The sequence below is a fragment of the Elephantulus edwardii genome, unplaced genomic scaffold (genome assembly GCF_000299155.1).
Source record: "Elephantulus edwardii isolate Elephantulus edwardi_28Jun2011 unplaced genomic scaffold, EleEdw1.0 scaffold00001, whole genome shotgun sequence".
NCBI classification, from domain to species: Eukaryota; Metazoa; Chordata; class Mammalia; order Macroscelidea; family Macroscelididae; genus Elephantulus; species Elephantulus edwardii.
The window spans coordinates 27,724,977-27,740,716 of NW_006399751.1; the positions used below are offsets into that span (position 1 = coordinate 27,724,977).

The 15,740-nt window shown below is 35.5% G+C and overlaps 1 protein-coding gene across 1 annotated transcript in view; it reads right to left on the minus strand.

Annotated features, from left to right (window-relative positions):
• Positions 1-6,460: 6,460 nt before the first annotated feature.
• Positions 6,461-15,740, minus strand: part of ZC3H15 (zinc finger CCCH-type containing 15) — a 21,996-nt gene continuing 12,716 nt past the window's right edge. The window contains exons 3-9 of the mRNA XM_006878774.1: positions 15,627-15,738; positions 14,759-14,911; positions 14,236-14,327; positions 13,585-13,767; positions 12,450-12,698; positions 11,711-11,834; positions 6,461-7,266 (exon numbers count right to left, since the gene is read on the minus strand). Coding sequence (XP_006878836.1) covers positions 7,076-7,266; positions 11,711-11,834; positions 12,450-12,698; positions 13,585-13,767; positions 14,236-14,327; positions 14,759-14,911; positions 15,627-15,738 — 1,104 coding nt within the window. The 3' untranslated portion in view covers positions 6,461-7,075. The remainder of the gene's footprint in view (positions 7,267-11,710; positions 11,835-12,449; positions 12,699-13,584; positions 13,768-14,235; positions 14,328-14,758; positions 14,912-15,626; positions 15,739-15,740) is intronic.

The following is a 15,740-nucleotide window of genomic DNA, read 5'->3' on the forward strand; positions in this document are numbered from 1 at the left end:
CCAAGAAAACAAACAGATATATCCCGGAGAGGGTTAAACCAGGCTAGTAAAACCCCTAATTACAGACTCTTAATCTTCTTAGCTGTTATTGCGAATGTTGCATCACCAAGAATTCAAAGAATTCTTTGCAGCCAAAACCTTGCTAGGGGCAGGTGTGGTTTGTCAAGGCCAGTTGGGTACCTAAACCATCCCATACATTTGAAGGATCAGGAAGCCTGCCTGCTGGAGAGTTTAGGCTTTGCTCTCCTACAGGTAGAATACTGCTCTGAGGGTTAGGGCGTGGGGATGAAAAAATGAATGAGTAACTGAAATGGCTATGATCAGCAAACCAGAATATGTCCTAAGTGTTTTCAGTCCTACTCATTCATTTCTTCCATGTTTCCTTTAACATTGACTGAAGCTGTGAGTGATTACTTTTATCCTCCACAGCAGTGGAAGCTAGATCTGGAGTTCAGAAGTTACTTACTTTCTTTACTTTTCCTTCTAAGGTGGCCAATGAATGTAGGAGGTGTCGGAAATATTTAATACTTCTTAATGGATTAGAAAAAAAAATGGTCCATGGATGAGGTGCTTAGTATAGCTAATTAACTTGTATGCACCTTAATAATAGCTCTAGTTTAGTGTTTCTCTCCAGAGTAACAGATTTTTCAATCACATTCATTTACAAAGTTAATTTTCAATTAAGTTTTTACTTTCACTATTTCACTATCTACTCAACAATGAATAAAAAATGTTAAAAAAATCATAATAAATTTTTAAAAAAAAATCAACATTGCTATTATGTACTTAATCAGCTATTTGAATTTTCAGTCAACTAACAATATACAATCACACAGGGTTCCACACAATTACTGGTTACATGATCTATTTTAACTTGAGAAGCTGCAGTCTCTCACATACCTCCAAGTTTACATTGATACTGCATTTTTGTACATGCTGTGGAGGTGTAATCAAAATGACTCAAAATAAAAGAATTACCAATCAATATGGCAATGACATTATACAAATCTTTGAATAGCTATTACAGTAACTGTGGTACTGAAGACCTTTGCTATTAAAATATAGTTTCCCAAGATTCAGTTGAAAATATAAAGGATTCACATACAACACAATCAACACAGCTGCACATTCGGAATGAAACTGAGATACGGTTCTTTAAGAACAATAGTATGCCCTTGAGAATAACTGGGCGAAAAAAAAAATAAAGTGCTATGTATTATATTTTGAATTACAGAATAAGCAGAACTAGACAAGGATAAGAAATTGGACTATAAAGACTTATAAGAATTAGTTATTTATGTATATATATATATATGTATGTATGTTTGAAAACCTCATCACCAATCACAGAAATACAATCTATAGAGAAAATGTAATTCAGACACCTCTACCTGAAAAATGCAATAATTTACAAAAAATATCTTTGTATTAAGATAACCTAAATACCCAATGAAATTTAAATATAGAATGACTGAAAATTTTTGCGTACAGTGTAAAATTGACAGGTATCCATTTCTTTTTGCCTTGCATAGTTGTGATTTTTTTCCCCCTTCTAAAAACAAATACTCAAATCAGGCAGGGGCTTTGTCTTAAATTCACTAGTTTATGTAGTGTAGTGTAGTGCACAAACAAGTGCCTTAAATGTACAAAAATACATACCCACTGAATAAATGAAAACTAATCACCATTTCTCCTCTTTTCATGTTAAAAGAAAGCATAAACAACAAAAGAGAAAACATACAATACTATCATGGATAGAGGTGGAATAAAAAAATGCATTTTGTTTTCTTTGATTTAGATTTATGGATGAAAACGTAAAATTTTCAGATGTTGCCATATTCTCTAATTAGAATCGAAATGTTACATAAACTTCTAGTAATTTCCCCTTTGACATTTTTCCCTTATGCTTGATTTTTATTGAGAAGCAAGATGTTATTCTTCTATTAAAAAACACTGCTCTCACCCAAATGACATGCTTTTGAAAGTAAAAGAAAAAAGCCCCAAACACAAGATTTTGGCTATCCATCCTCTCAGCTGGTATTCCTACAGATTTACAACATAAAATTGAATTATATAACATGTACAGTGTGCCCTACAGAATCACAACCAACTGAGTATCTATATATACATACACACACGGTGTGCTAAGTATTTGCATTATTAAAATAATAAAGAAAATGAATGAAAAGTGTAAGTATATATTTTTACAGATAGATACATTTATCAGAATTAATTTGTATAAGTATATATATTTACGGATAGATACATTTATCAGAATTAACTTGTGATGGCCAGAACTCAATAGAATGACTTTGTTTTTCTGGTCTCCTAAGTTTTCCACTTTGACAGGCTGTTATAGTTGTTGTTATGTGCCACTGAGTCAGAACCAACCCCCAGCTGACCCTCCAGCAGGTTTTCAAAGGCAATCTATTGCACAGATTGCCCATCTTTCTCTCACGGTATAGCTGGTGGATTTGAACAGCGTGACTCTCCACTAGCAGCGTAAATCCTTACCCCCGTGCCAGTCTTGTATTTCACAAAAATTTTGGATTTCTGGGTTCTACTAATATGGTATAAAGGATAAGTATCTAAAAATATTTAAAAATACTGATTACTGTTAGGTAATAATTTCATTATTATCACATTCTAAATCACTTCATGGTCAGAGATAATTCAGTACTAAAGTTTGCGATACAACTGCTACTTAATGTAAAGTTGGTGGTTTAAACCCAGTAGTAGATTCATGGGAGCAAATGTTCACTCACTATCTGCCCCCTTTAAAAGGTTATAATCTAGAAAACTGTACGAAGTTGCCTTGCTAATACAGAGGTGGTACCTCTGGTAGTTCAAATTCACAGCAGCTTAGAGGGAGAAAGATGGGCAATCTTCTCCTGTGCATGATTCAGAGCTCTGAGTAGCTTTCTGACTCCCTGACAGTGAAGGAGTTTCAATGTCACAAAGGGGCACTAAGTTGAAAACTGACTTGACGGGCATCCAATTGCAACAGAAAAGTTACTGAATAGAGGATAAAAAAAGAGAGGAAGCTGGTGGTCTAAATTTTAAAGAGAAAATAGAAACTTCAGAAAATGATTTCATTTTATAGAACTTAATGGTTCTGCTCCCGTTCTGTGAAGAGCTTCCAAGGTTTTTAATTTCTAAATAAAAATACTTTTAAAATTAAGCCAAGTCACTTAACTGATATTATAGAAATATTCTACAGTAATGAGAAGTATATAAAATTAATTTGTAAAAATATCCACAAAACAAACAAAAATTCAGAATTAATGTACAAATAGGTTTGAAAAGGGAGCTCTGTGGCCTAATGGCAAGCTGCAATGTAATACCAAGGGACATGGTTCAAATCCACTAGATAATCTGCTGGAGAATAAGGGGCAATTTCCTGTGCCAGTCGGATCTGACAACACACAGCAAATAATAACGATAATGATAATAATAATAGGTTTGAAAAGCACAGCCAACTGGATATTAGTAATATAGGGTAACAAGAAAATGACTTCTACATAACTCTTAAATAACACTCTATTATTTTGATATACTAAAATGCTTTTGTATTCCAAGTTGACATTTTTTTTTATACTAGAAGAGAGACCCTGAGGGCTTGCTCCATGGTTAAAATGCTCAGCTGTGTATCAAAAGGTTAGTAGTTTGAACCTCTCTGTTGTTCCCAGGGAGAGACGTGGCAGTCGGCTGACTGACTACTCAGTCCTACTGGGTCACTAGGAGTTGGAATTGATTCCACAAAAGGCTAGGTTTGGTTTGTACTGGAAGAAACCTAAAGGTAAGATGGATGAACATCGTCCCACACAAAGAACTCCAGGTATTAAAGATTTGTTATATGTTTACATTTCCACCTTATTATTTGGTTTTCAGAACACTGTTTCTTGTAATTTTTAATTTAAGCAAAAAGAAAACACCTCTTAATTTTGTTCACATGTATCCTAGACAGGTTCTAAAACGAATTAATTTTAACTGCTTATCAGATAATTATTTTTTTAAAAAAAATTTATTTTATTTCATTATTTTTTGTTGTACTGTCAAATCAGATCTGACTGGTACAGGAGGAGATTGTTCCTCCTTCTCCAGCAGAGCGCCTGGTGGATTCGAACCGTGCATCTCTGAGACTGCAGTTGCAGCTTCTTGCCACTAGGCCACCAGAGCTCACTCAGGTAATTCTTAAGAAAAGTTTTAGATGGTTTAAAAAATGAGGGATAAAACAGACTTTGGTTACAGCTTTTTAAAATGCTAGGCTTTTTATTTTAAAGGTTGCATATTATTAAATAATGCAATAAATAAGTTAAAATTTTTCCACATAAATAGGATGTATCTTTTCATGGATAAAAGCGTTAAAATTCAAACAATTCAAATTAACATAAACTCAACTCACTATCATTGCAGGCAGGAAACAACACGACTACAAACTTGGCTCAGAATATTCAACTTTTCAAGAGTCACGTATAGCACTACATTAAGTAGCTAGGAAGTCAGCTCTTTTTGTTGGTTTTGGGTTTCTGGGTGGCTGGTTTCTTCACAAGTAGATTGCCAGGCTTTCTTCCTAGTGACTTTTGTATGGACTCAAACCTCTCCTGCCTTTCCATTAGAAGCTGGGTGTGTCAACTTTATCACCTAGGATCTTTCCACATTTTCCTCACAAATACTGTACACAGACAGCATGCACACAGGACTATTTAGTGAGGGGCAGTATGGTCTGCAAAATATGTGTGGAGTTAGAAATGCCTTAAGATCCATTTATACTTGGAAATAACAAAGAAAGCAGTGTTGTTTTAAAATGGACTATATAAAAAATAACTTTTAAAAAGTGTAACTACACAACAAGATAAACAACCCAAAGGAAAAACGGACACATGAGATGAACAGACACTTCACCAAAGGCGACATTCAGATGGCGAACAAACACATGAAGAAATGTTCAAAATCCCTAGCTGTAAAAGAGATACAAATCAAATCAACTATGAGACATCATCTCATCCCATTAAGAATAACAAAATTTAATAGACTGCAAACAACAAATGCTGGTGAGGTTGTGGAGAAACTGGAACCCTTATTCACTGTTGATGGGAGTGTAAAATGGTGCAACTACTATGGAGGGCCATATGGTGCTTTCTCAAAAAAATTGGGAATAGAAATACCATTGGACCCAGCAATTCCATTACTGGGGATGTATCCTAAAGAAACCAGAACTGCCACACAAGCAGATATACGCACACCCATGTTTATCGCGGCTTTGTTCACAATAGCAAAGTGTTGTAAACAACCTAAGTGCCCATCAACAAACAAATAGACAGAGAAGCTGTGGTCTATCCACACAGTGGAATACTACGCTGCAATGAAAAACAAAGAACTCATGAAATATTCAAAATGGAGGACATTATGCTGAGTGAAATATCTCAGTCACAAAAGGACAAATATTGCATAATGCCACTGTTGTAAAATGGGACAGACATTGGGGTTGGAGGGAGACTGAGAAAGACTGAATAAAAAGGGATATATGATTAGGGATTATTGTCATAACAGGAGACCAGAATGAAGGTTGCATAGTGGAGTGGACTTGGGGAAAGGAATTGTATAACAATGAAAGAATTTGTCTTTTAACTTTTCAAAACGAAGGCTGAATAGTGGAATGGATTTGGGGGGAGGGATTGTATAACAATGAAAGAATTTTACTTTTCAAGGAGACGAGCGAACTGGGGACTAATACAAACTATATCATTAGCAAATTACATCTGTTTTAAACTTATTACCAAAATTTTAGGGATTTCAGTGCTAAAGACCTCAGAAGTCAATGTTTTATGATGAATTTATCTATATTCATTCAAGTAGAATAATCAAACTTCAGAATGAACTACTTTAACTCCATGAGTCCCAACAATTATTCAAATACTGGGTAAATAAACAGTTGGTTTAAAATCCACCAGCTGCTCTGTGAGAGAAAGATGAGCAATCTTCTTTCCTGCAATTTACAGCCTCTGGAAACTCAAAAGAGGATAAGTTATAAGTTGATTCCAACTCAACAGCATATAACAACATTTATCTAATTAGGTTTATGAGTTATAAGCGAGCCTTAGTGGCCTAGTGGCAAGAAGCTGTGCTACAATCCTAGAGGCAGGCACTTCAAATTCACCAGCTGTTCAGAGGAAGAAGGATGGGCAATCTCCACCCATGCGATTAGCTGCCTCTTAAAACCCAGTGGTGGATCAGCTGTGGGTTGGTTCCGACTCAACAGTACACAACAACGAACTTTGAGATCACAGTATCTCCAGTTGCTTTTGGAAAGTACTGGTATTATTAAACTCACAGTCGTACGCTTGCTTGCTATAATGACTAGGAGACTGTGCCTTCCCTGATAATTTTAATGAAAACTTTGTTAAAAATCCTAAAGCTGGAATACTAATAATATAGGAAAAAAAGTACCCATATGTGAATTTTAATGTGTGATGTTTTTTATTTACAACTTTATTGGCAAAAAGGAAGAGAGAGAAGTTGAGAACAATTTAACACAGGGTATCATGGCTGATCCTGTAAGATCAAAAAGGCTCCCTCTCAAATAGCCATCTAATTGTCCAAAGATATACAACACTGAATTTGCATATGTTATTTCTTCTGTGAAGTACAGTGTTCATATTTAGGCAATCTTTATAATACATAAATACAAAGGAAATAAAATCACTCATTAAAAACTGCATTAAATGAAATCTTTTATATTTGGGTTTATGTTGTTCCTGGTAATAATGCATGCCCAATGAAAATCAAAAGCTGGAAAAGCAGTTATACTTCTTGAGTGGACAGTTACAACAATCATTTTCTGAAATGACCACATTTCAATTTATCATGAACTACTCTGAACTTACTATGAGATGTAGTCAAAATTGGAAGAGAAGAAGTAGGGAGAACATTCCTTTCTTTGGAGAGTAAGCTCTCCAGAATCAGCAAGGTAAATAAACATATCCTGTTGAAGAATTCTAGGTGGAACAAAATTTATGTAGTCACTTTCAACTCATACTGAGCTTACTTAATTTGTTCATTAAGTTGCTTAGTGTCATTCTTCTAAATCAAGTGTGTTTAATTCTTCTTCTAGCTCATCCAAATCTTCCCCAGTGAACAGATTTTCATCAACAGGAACAGCATCAATGGCTCCATTTCCCCGTACTGCCCTTTCGTTGTCCTCTTCCAAATCACTTCTTTCCCCATTTTCAGCCTGACCTCCAGAAGCTTCACTCAATTTGTTTTCTAAAAAAAAAAAAAGAGAAAGCAGTAAGACCCAGAAACAGAATGCTATTATACTAGCCAAGTCACAGAACGACATTTTATCTCTTCTTTTTCCCTTCTAACTGACCACTTTCCTGGGATTACTTCAGCAAAAAGGAATCTTCTTAGGAGTTTGTTTTTATCAATTATTTAAACCTAATATAAACTCTTATAAGCATATAGATACTTAATGGTTTATACATTTTTGGTACAGCAGACTGATTGTTCAAAATGGCTTTCCTATGATTATCCCCCCCCCTCATTGCGTACCGTCAAATTGGATCTGACTGGCACAGGAGGAGATTGCCCCTTCTTCTCCAGTGGAGCATCTGGTGGATTTGAACCCTATGCCTTTGGGATTGCAGCAGATTCTTGCCACTAAGCCACCAGAGCTCTCCTACCATTGGCCCTGACTTTCTTACCACATGGCTGGACTGGCATTGTTGTGCAAGAATCACCTCACAGCTAACTCACAAGAATTTGCAGAGGAAATAAATCACATTGGAAAAGACTGCCTATCTTTCTCCTCAGGAGCAGATGGTAGATACAAACTGCATGCCTTTGTGTTGGCAGCACAATTACTTGCCACAAAGCCACCAGAGCACACCATGGTTGCGATGCTAACGTGAATGAGTTAAATAATACCATCTGGGGTAGCAAAACGCAAATAAGGAGCTAAGGTATAGATTGGTCAGTCTTGCCGCCCCTCCAGGCTTAAAATAAGCAAATTCAGCAGCAGAAAAGTGAATCTTGGTTATAATAAAGCAGCAACAGAGAGCAGCAGCATACCCTTTTGTGAGACAAACCCAGGTTCAACACCAGAGTACCAATAGCACAGGTAGTGCAGAACTAGTAACTGATGTTATGATGGACCTGAACACAACTGATGTTTCATGGAACCAGAGTCAAAGAACTCAGCCCAAGCTTACTGGAGGTCAAGGGGGAGATGATATAATTAGCAGGATTAAAAGAACTATGGAAGATTGGCCCAGAGCCATGAGCTTGAAAGCCATAAAGCCTACTTTAAGGAAGCATATTTGAGACACTTTTGTCCTGATCAAAAATTGTACCTCATTTCCAACCTGCATTATAACTTTTACTCCCCTAATAAAGGCCAAAGATACGAGTATGGTCTATGAGTTGTGTGTAGCCAGTGCAACAGATAAGCAGACCCAGTAGTAGAGTGGTGACAGCCCTGGAAGCAATGTTTGATGTTAAAATGGGGGGGGAAAAAAAGAGGTGCAGGAGGATAGGCACATGTCTAATCTCATGGTTTTGTACTGTTCATGATGGGGTGGGGCCTTGTCCATCTTGTCGATGTCAGATGTGGCTGGCTCCATGCTATCCAGATGGTTTTTCCTTTCTTGAGGGAAAGATCCATCTTATAAACTTACTATTCTCTGTATAACTTCTGTGTCAACTTCCACATATTTTGTCTGAATAAATAATTATGTAACCAAAAAGTTCATTCATTATATAAGTAATGATTTAGCTTTTATTTTCACAATAGTTTTTATTTTTAAATCATACTAGCTATAAGATTATAAATGAGTACACATCTAGAAACATTTCATTACATGGTTAAAATCGTGGAGGGAAAAACTGCACAAACAAAATATGGAGAGATATAAAGCTACTTAGCCTAATAGGAGATAAACCACATCACTATTTACACAGAAAAGTTTTAATAGACCAAACTGTGCAGCTCTGCAACTGCATACTGGCCCATCCTCACCCTTCTGCCCCCAACCCTCACCTCCTTGTACCCCCAATATGTTTTTCCCAATAAAAAAAAAATATTAAAAAAAAAGTTTTAATAATCTAATTTCAAAATTCTCTGATAATAAATAATAGATTGGTATTTGCAACTGCTGAAGTACTTTTGTGAAGAGAAAGGGATTACGTAATAAAGGAATGATCTAAATAATATCATGAAGGAAAGGGAAGATGCATGGAGATATAGAAAGATTAATGGAAATAAAATTACAGGGAGATAATGGGAAGGGTACTGCTACATTACAGGTATTGCAAACAGTGTTACAAAGCATGATTCATTGTAAACTTCCATTTAAATCTCTCTCACACACAAAATTTTAAAGGTTACTCCCACCCAGTGTTTACATTTTAACAATGCCACCAGACAACATGATCACAGATGGAAAAGACTGAAGATGTCAGTGATTTCATTTTACTTAGATCCACAAACACCACTCATGGTGTAGCAGCAGTCAAAAAGTACTGCACCCAGGAAATGTGCTGTCAAGAACCCCTCCAAAGTTCGAAAAAGCATGGATGTCAGTTTAAAGATCAAGGTGTGCCTGATCCAAGCCATGGTATTTTTCAGTTGCTTGCTATAAGGATGACAGAAGAGTTGACCCTTTTGAATAGTGGCATTGGTGAAGAGTAGTCAGCATATAATGGATTGCCTAAAGAACAAATCCACCTTTAAAGAAGTGCAACCAGAGTGCTCCTTAAAAGCAAGGAGAGCACATATTCCAGTAGAACCAATCCCTGGAGAGAAGCTGAGAAAGGTGGAAGGTCAGGAGAGAAGGGAAGACTTTTAACAAGAAGACTGATATAATGACTACTATAAGATGGTGAAGACAGGCAAGGTGTAGATCTGTTATCCACAGGGTCACTATGTAAGTCACAGGTGACTTGACATCATCTAACAACAGGCCCTAATAAAAAATCCTTCCTCATGACCATGTCTCTCCCTCCAAGTTTTTAAGAGTGGATAGTGTACTCATTCTTCTCATTACTCATATCACTTGTAATTCCTATGATTAACTGGCACCATTCCTGTAAATGCTCGCCTAATTGCAACTAATGACCTATTTGCAATTATTATCCCACTTGGTTTTTCAGCATTCTTCATTTCTATTTCTTAAACTGCCTCCTCCCCAGATCTTTTTTCTGATCACAATGTCTGTCTTTTGCTTTCCCTAAAATACTAGTACGTGTAGCATTCCAGTATGTTCTCATTCTGTGCATTATTATATCCGGGTCACCTCACTCACTTGTAATTCTCAATGCAAATTACTTTTAAACTTTTTCTTATGTTGTTGCTGTTGTTGTTCCTAGGCAATGCCACTTTAATGACCCCAAAATCTCTTACTCATGAGCTCCCAAGCTGAACTCAGACAAGTCTTAAAATTAACTGTTTCATTGTGATCTGAGTCAAAGTTTACAAAGCATTTTGCTGTGTAGCATTAAATACAATAACCCTAACTGCAGTATCTCCACTTCTACCCTGTGATTCTCATTTCTAGTCTACACCTTCTATCTTCTGGGCTTTATTTTTGGACAAATCTTAATCTTTGACTTTACAAGGCTGGTTGTTCTAAGGCACGGCTACCACCTTGGTATTATTCTGAAGGCCAATTGGTCTCTTGTTTGGCCAGAAGTTGAACCATGGGGCAAATTTTGCTCTAGGTTCAAGGATGAATAAAAGATCAGTTTTGGGAGGGGAGGGAAAAGGTGTTTAACATTCTCCACCAGTAAGCATGGCCTTTTTAATGTTTTTGAGTATTATTCTACATTTTTCTCCACTCTATCCAGGATCTTCTAGAACAATTAGCGATGGTAGCCAAGAACTATCTATATCTCAGGGTCGTGGAGGTTGAGGTTTGAATGGTCTCCCAGTCTGTTCCAGACAGGGGGAGACTAATAGTTGTATCTTGGATAGCTGCTCACAAGCTTTTAAGGCCCAGTTAGATGTAGAACATTGTTTTGGTGGACTATGTTACGCCAAATGACTTTTGATGTCTCTCAAAACTGTATCTCAAGACCCCAGAACCAGTAACTCATTCACTTGAGGTGGGTTATGCTTGAGAAACTTTCAAAGAATTGCCCCCTGGCTCTGCTATATCTTAATTTTCTCCCCTCAATTTTAGTAAATGGTAGTCATCAATTTCTAAACTCCACCACTCAAAATTACTTTATATTACTTGTCTGTTAAGTATAAACAGCTCAGCTTACAAGGCCTAGCCAGACCTTTCTGTAAGGGGCCCAGGTTACATGGTGGTTAAAACATTTGGCTTCTGATCAAAAAGCTGGTGGTTTGAAACCATTAGCCACTTAAAGGAGAAACATGAAGAAGCCCATTTCTGTAAGAATTACAGCTCTATTTTGCCCTACATGGCTAGTGTGAGTCAGAAACTACCTCAGGGCAATGGGTTTGATATTTTTAGTTTCCAAATGCGACAAATCAATTGACTGGCATCATGTGACTCATAGCTGATCCTCCGGCTCGTTTTGAGAGGCTATAAATTCGCCCAGGAGAAGATGCCCATTTTTTCTCCCACAGAGCAGCCATTGTAATTTAATTACTTGCTTTTGGGTTGGTTCCTTACCCACAAGAGCTGGTTGGGTTTTTTTAAATAGCTTCTCAGTCTTAGAATCAGGCAAAATTTAGCATACTTACCGTCTTTTTCTGATGTGTATGTGCTGAATCTTTCAAGACTGGCAACAGTAATACCGGTCTCATCTACATCTCTTGGAATGTACAGGCTTACATCAATGTCATTTACACTCACAGAATCATCAACCTTTAACATACAGAAAAGAAAGTTGTTACAAATAAGAGTAATTGTCATCAATATTCAACAACTCAATTAACTGTTGGTATTTATCTTAATGAAACGAAATTAAGTAAAAATGAAAATTTGAGTACATCCCTTGAAAAAGAACAGCACTTAAGTCACATATGACGTTATCTCCTTTGATAGCATATTCTTACATATAAAGAACATATCATAGTCTTTTATTTCAACTTAAATTCTTAAACATATAAAAACTAACAGGAACCTATTGGTTGCTACTAAGTTTGCCTAGGACAACTAATTCTATAGTACATGCTTGGATTTCTAGTATAAAATTTTCAACGATCTTCTAGAGGTGGTATAAAAGCACATACTTTTAAATTCAATACATGTAGCAATTAAGTTCTTCATAACTGTTAATCTATTTAATTCTCATAAGTGTCCTAGGATGATGGAATTATTATTATGCCCATCTTACATACAAGAGTAGAACTCCTGAGTATAAATTATTTCCTGTAGTTTGAGTCATAACTTAAACTTAGCAGTCTGGGCCTCTTATTCATGATTCTCTACTTTCTCTTAATTAACATAGAGAGATAAGGTACCAACATTTTATCTTACCTCATCACCACTTGCTCCCTGCGTGTAACGTGTATCATCTGCTTCCTCATCATCATCATTAACCAGTTCTGGACGAAATTCAAACACCTCACGACCACTGATCACTAGTGCTTTCCCTGCTTTGAAGTCTGCTTTCCTTCTTTCAATATCTTGTTCAAGTTTATCAATCTGTTCTTGTCTTTTCCTTTTTTTCCATGCAAGAAAAGATTCTAGAGTGATTTTGGTAACATTGGAACCTAAGGCAGAACGCTGGAAAGAAAAAAATAATAAATTTTTCCACAGAGTCACCTAAAAAGTGTTTAATAACAGTTTAGATGGCAGTGAGCAAAATGAGCGTCCAGAGATATACTTTGGAACATAGTAAAATACAATCTTTTGAAGTAAAATTCTTTGGGGAAAAAAAAAGACTCAAAATTGGGTCTTGAAAATTATTTTAAATTGGGCTAAGTGGTAGATAAAGTTATAAAGCACCATAACAATGCCAAAGGTTCAGTTGTGTTTCTCAGAAGAAAGAAAACACATCACTTGTTACTTAAGGCCAATAATCAGTTAAAAATACTTAAAAAATATTATATGCAAAGGATCTGCCAAGAATTTTGCAATCTCTATACATTTTTATAGTAGTCTCCTACAATTAAGTGGAAAATGTCAAGAATTTTCTTATCAAAGCTATTAAGTGGTAGAACTAGGATACAAGTAATATTTCATCTCTCAATGTCAACGTTTTCTATGGTGAACTGCATGAGAAATCAAACAATGTCAATTTAAGAGCAAATGAATAACTGGAGCCATGTTTTTCATATGCATATTATTGACATAAAAATATTTAAAAAGAATAAATGTATATGGTTAATATTATGAAATGGATTAAAATATATTCAAACCTAAATTTAATAACTCCAACAACCTGTTATCTGCTAATTCATAGATAACTCTTTTGTGCTGAGCTACACACAGTGGTGAAAGATGCTCAGACTCCTATGGTTCAGTAAAGTGAGTCCAGAGATCACAACAAAATATGTAACAAAGCTACTTTGAGGAAAGGTCAAAATTTTTTTTCTCAGTTCACAACACGGTATCACCCCCAAGTGGTAATTACAGAAACTTCACAAACATGGTTTTTTGTTTTTGTTACCTCTTTCTCAATGAGATCTTCTAATGAAATTGCATCTTCTTTCTCTTCTTTCTTTTTATCTTTTTTCAACACAAATCCAGGAGGTAGGGCATGCCGATACATGCACATATCACCTCCTCCAGGGCATACCCAAAACCAGCCATACTTGTTGTTTTCAATAGCTTCAAGGAAATGCTTACACACCTACAAAGATAACAGTATTCAAAGTGGCACCTCAAAGTAATCCATTTTCGAGAGAAATGCTTACGTAGACAGAGTAAATACATTTTTATTTACATCCTTGGTCTACAATCTGTCCTTACAGCTGAATTTTCACATTTATTTTCAGCGGAGCAAAGTATAAAAAGAACACAAAAGACAATGGTCTTTGAAAACAGAAAGAACTTCCTTTTACCCTCAAAATACAAAGGAGGCAAGTAAAACTAGTATTTAGAATTTTTGAGTACACACAATTTTTAACTCTAACTGATACACAAATAATTTGTGGGCATGAATTTTGGGGACAATTGCAGAAGTGTTAAATCTAGCTTTTGAGCTGTATTTTAATTTTTCCAACAATTTAAATAATCCTATAAAAAATAGCAGCAAATACCTTGCTACATAATTATAATGATAAACACCACAGCAACTCAATTCAAGAAAAGGACATACTATTTGAGTTTTTGGTTTTTTCTTTTCCGCCTCACCGTGCTTCTTGTTCACTACTTCTTGCAGTTTTTTCTCATCCCAATTATCCATGGTATCTAAATAAAGACAAGAAGAATGAATACTATAACCTTATGTATGATTCTAAATAGACACTACATCTCTCCTTCAACAGACAATGAACGTGCTTAACCCATCACATTTTGCTTTAAAATCCAAAGGAAGGGCTAAAAAGTGTTTCAAGTATATTTTTTAAAACCCCCAGCTTCCTAATTGGTTAAGGCTGTTGAAAAACTACTAGTGGAAGAAAGGGTAAGACATAAAAACCAAATTTCATTTTTAAGCATTTTAGTTTACATAATCATTTACAACAGTTAAACTATTTAATATGGTAAATTCAGATTAAGAAAACAAAAAGCAGTAACAAACAAAAAAGAACCATAAAGAATTCCAACTAAGTTCTCCAAACTGTACTTTAATAGACCAAAAGTAATAATAATTTCTTTTTAATGAAATGTCTCAAAAATACCTTTTTCAAGTTCTTCATCTCTAGCATCAATGTAAACACTTCGTTTTTCACATTTTCTCTCCAAAGTCAAGTCATGAGAAAATTTACACTTATCTCCTTTAGTACACTGTCCTTGTTTAAAAAACGCACATACTACGGATTTGGGATCTGCACCTGTATCAAACGACATGTGATAATTATAACTTATATCAGCAATAGAATTACTTTTCGGTAACTTATTTTAAATTCACTGATGTCAGAGAAAAACATGTTACTTATAGATGACAGCTGCTGCTGTTACGTGCCCTTGAGTCGGAACTGACTCCGGCAGGTTTTCAGAGGCAGTAAATCACAAAGAAGACTGCCCATCTTTTTCTTGCAGAGTATAAATGACTAGTAGCACACTTAAAGTTCTTTTCAGATAATTTCCTATTTACTGGTTTTATTCTGAATTAAAAAGGGGAACAAGTAGTGGAAAACTAAGTAAGTGCATATATTATGTGGAGTGAAAAATAACAAATATAAAAGAAAATATGCTGCCAAAAGCTCGAGGCTTACAGCTACACAGCTACAGCTTTGCCTATCATTAAATACAGACAGAACTAGTAACCTGTCACAACTCTTAAATACGCCTTCAGCAGCAGGGGCAAATGGCTATAGTTATTTCTGTACAGTAACAGAGCTGTGCACACAAACACAAACTAGGTTATAATTTGACAAAATAAGTATCAGAAGACTGTATCAAAGGTATGATACTGAAATGGTTATGACTCCTCGTTTGGGAAATAATAATTTTTAAAAGTGTAAGAAAAAGACCTTTGTGTAAAAAAAAAGTTTCTAACATAAATTATGGTTGATAAAAATAATACCTTAGAGGTTTAAAGTTTACCTTTACTTATTTTCTGAGCAGCAACTACAGGTCTGAACAATTCATTTAGCTCCTGTAACTCCTTCTTCTTGTCATCTTTCTTCAATTTCTTCTCAGCTTCACTTTGTGCTACCT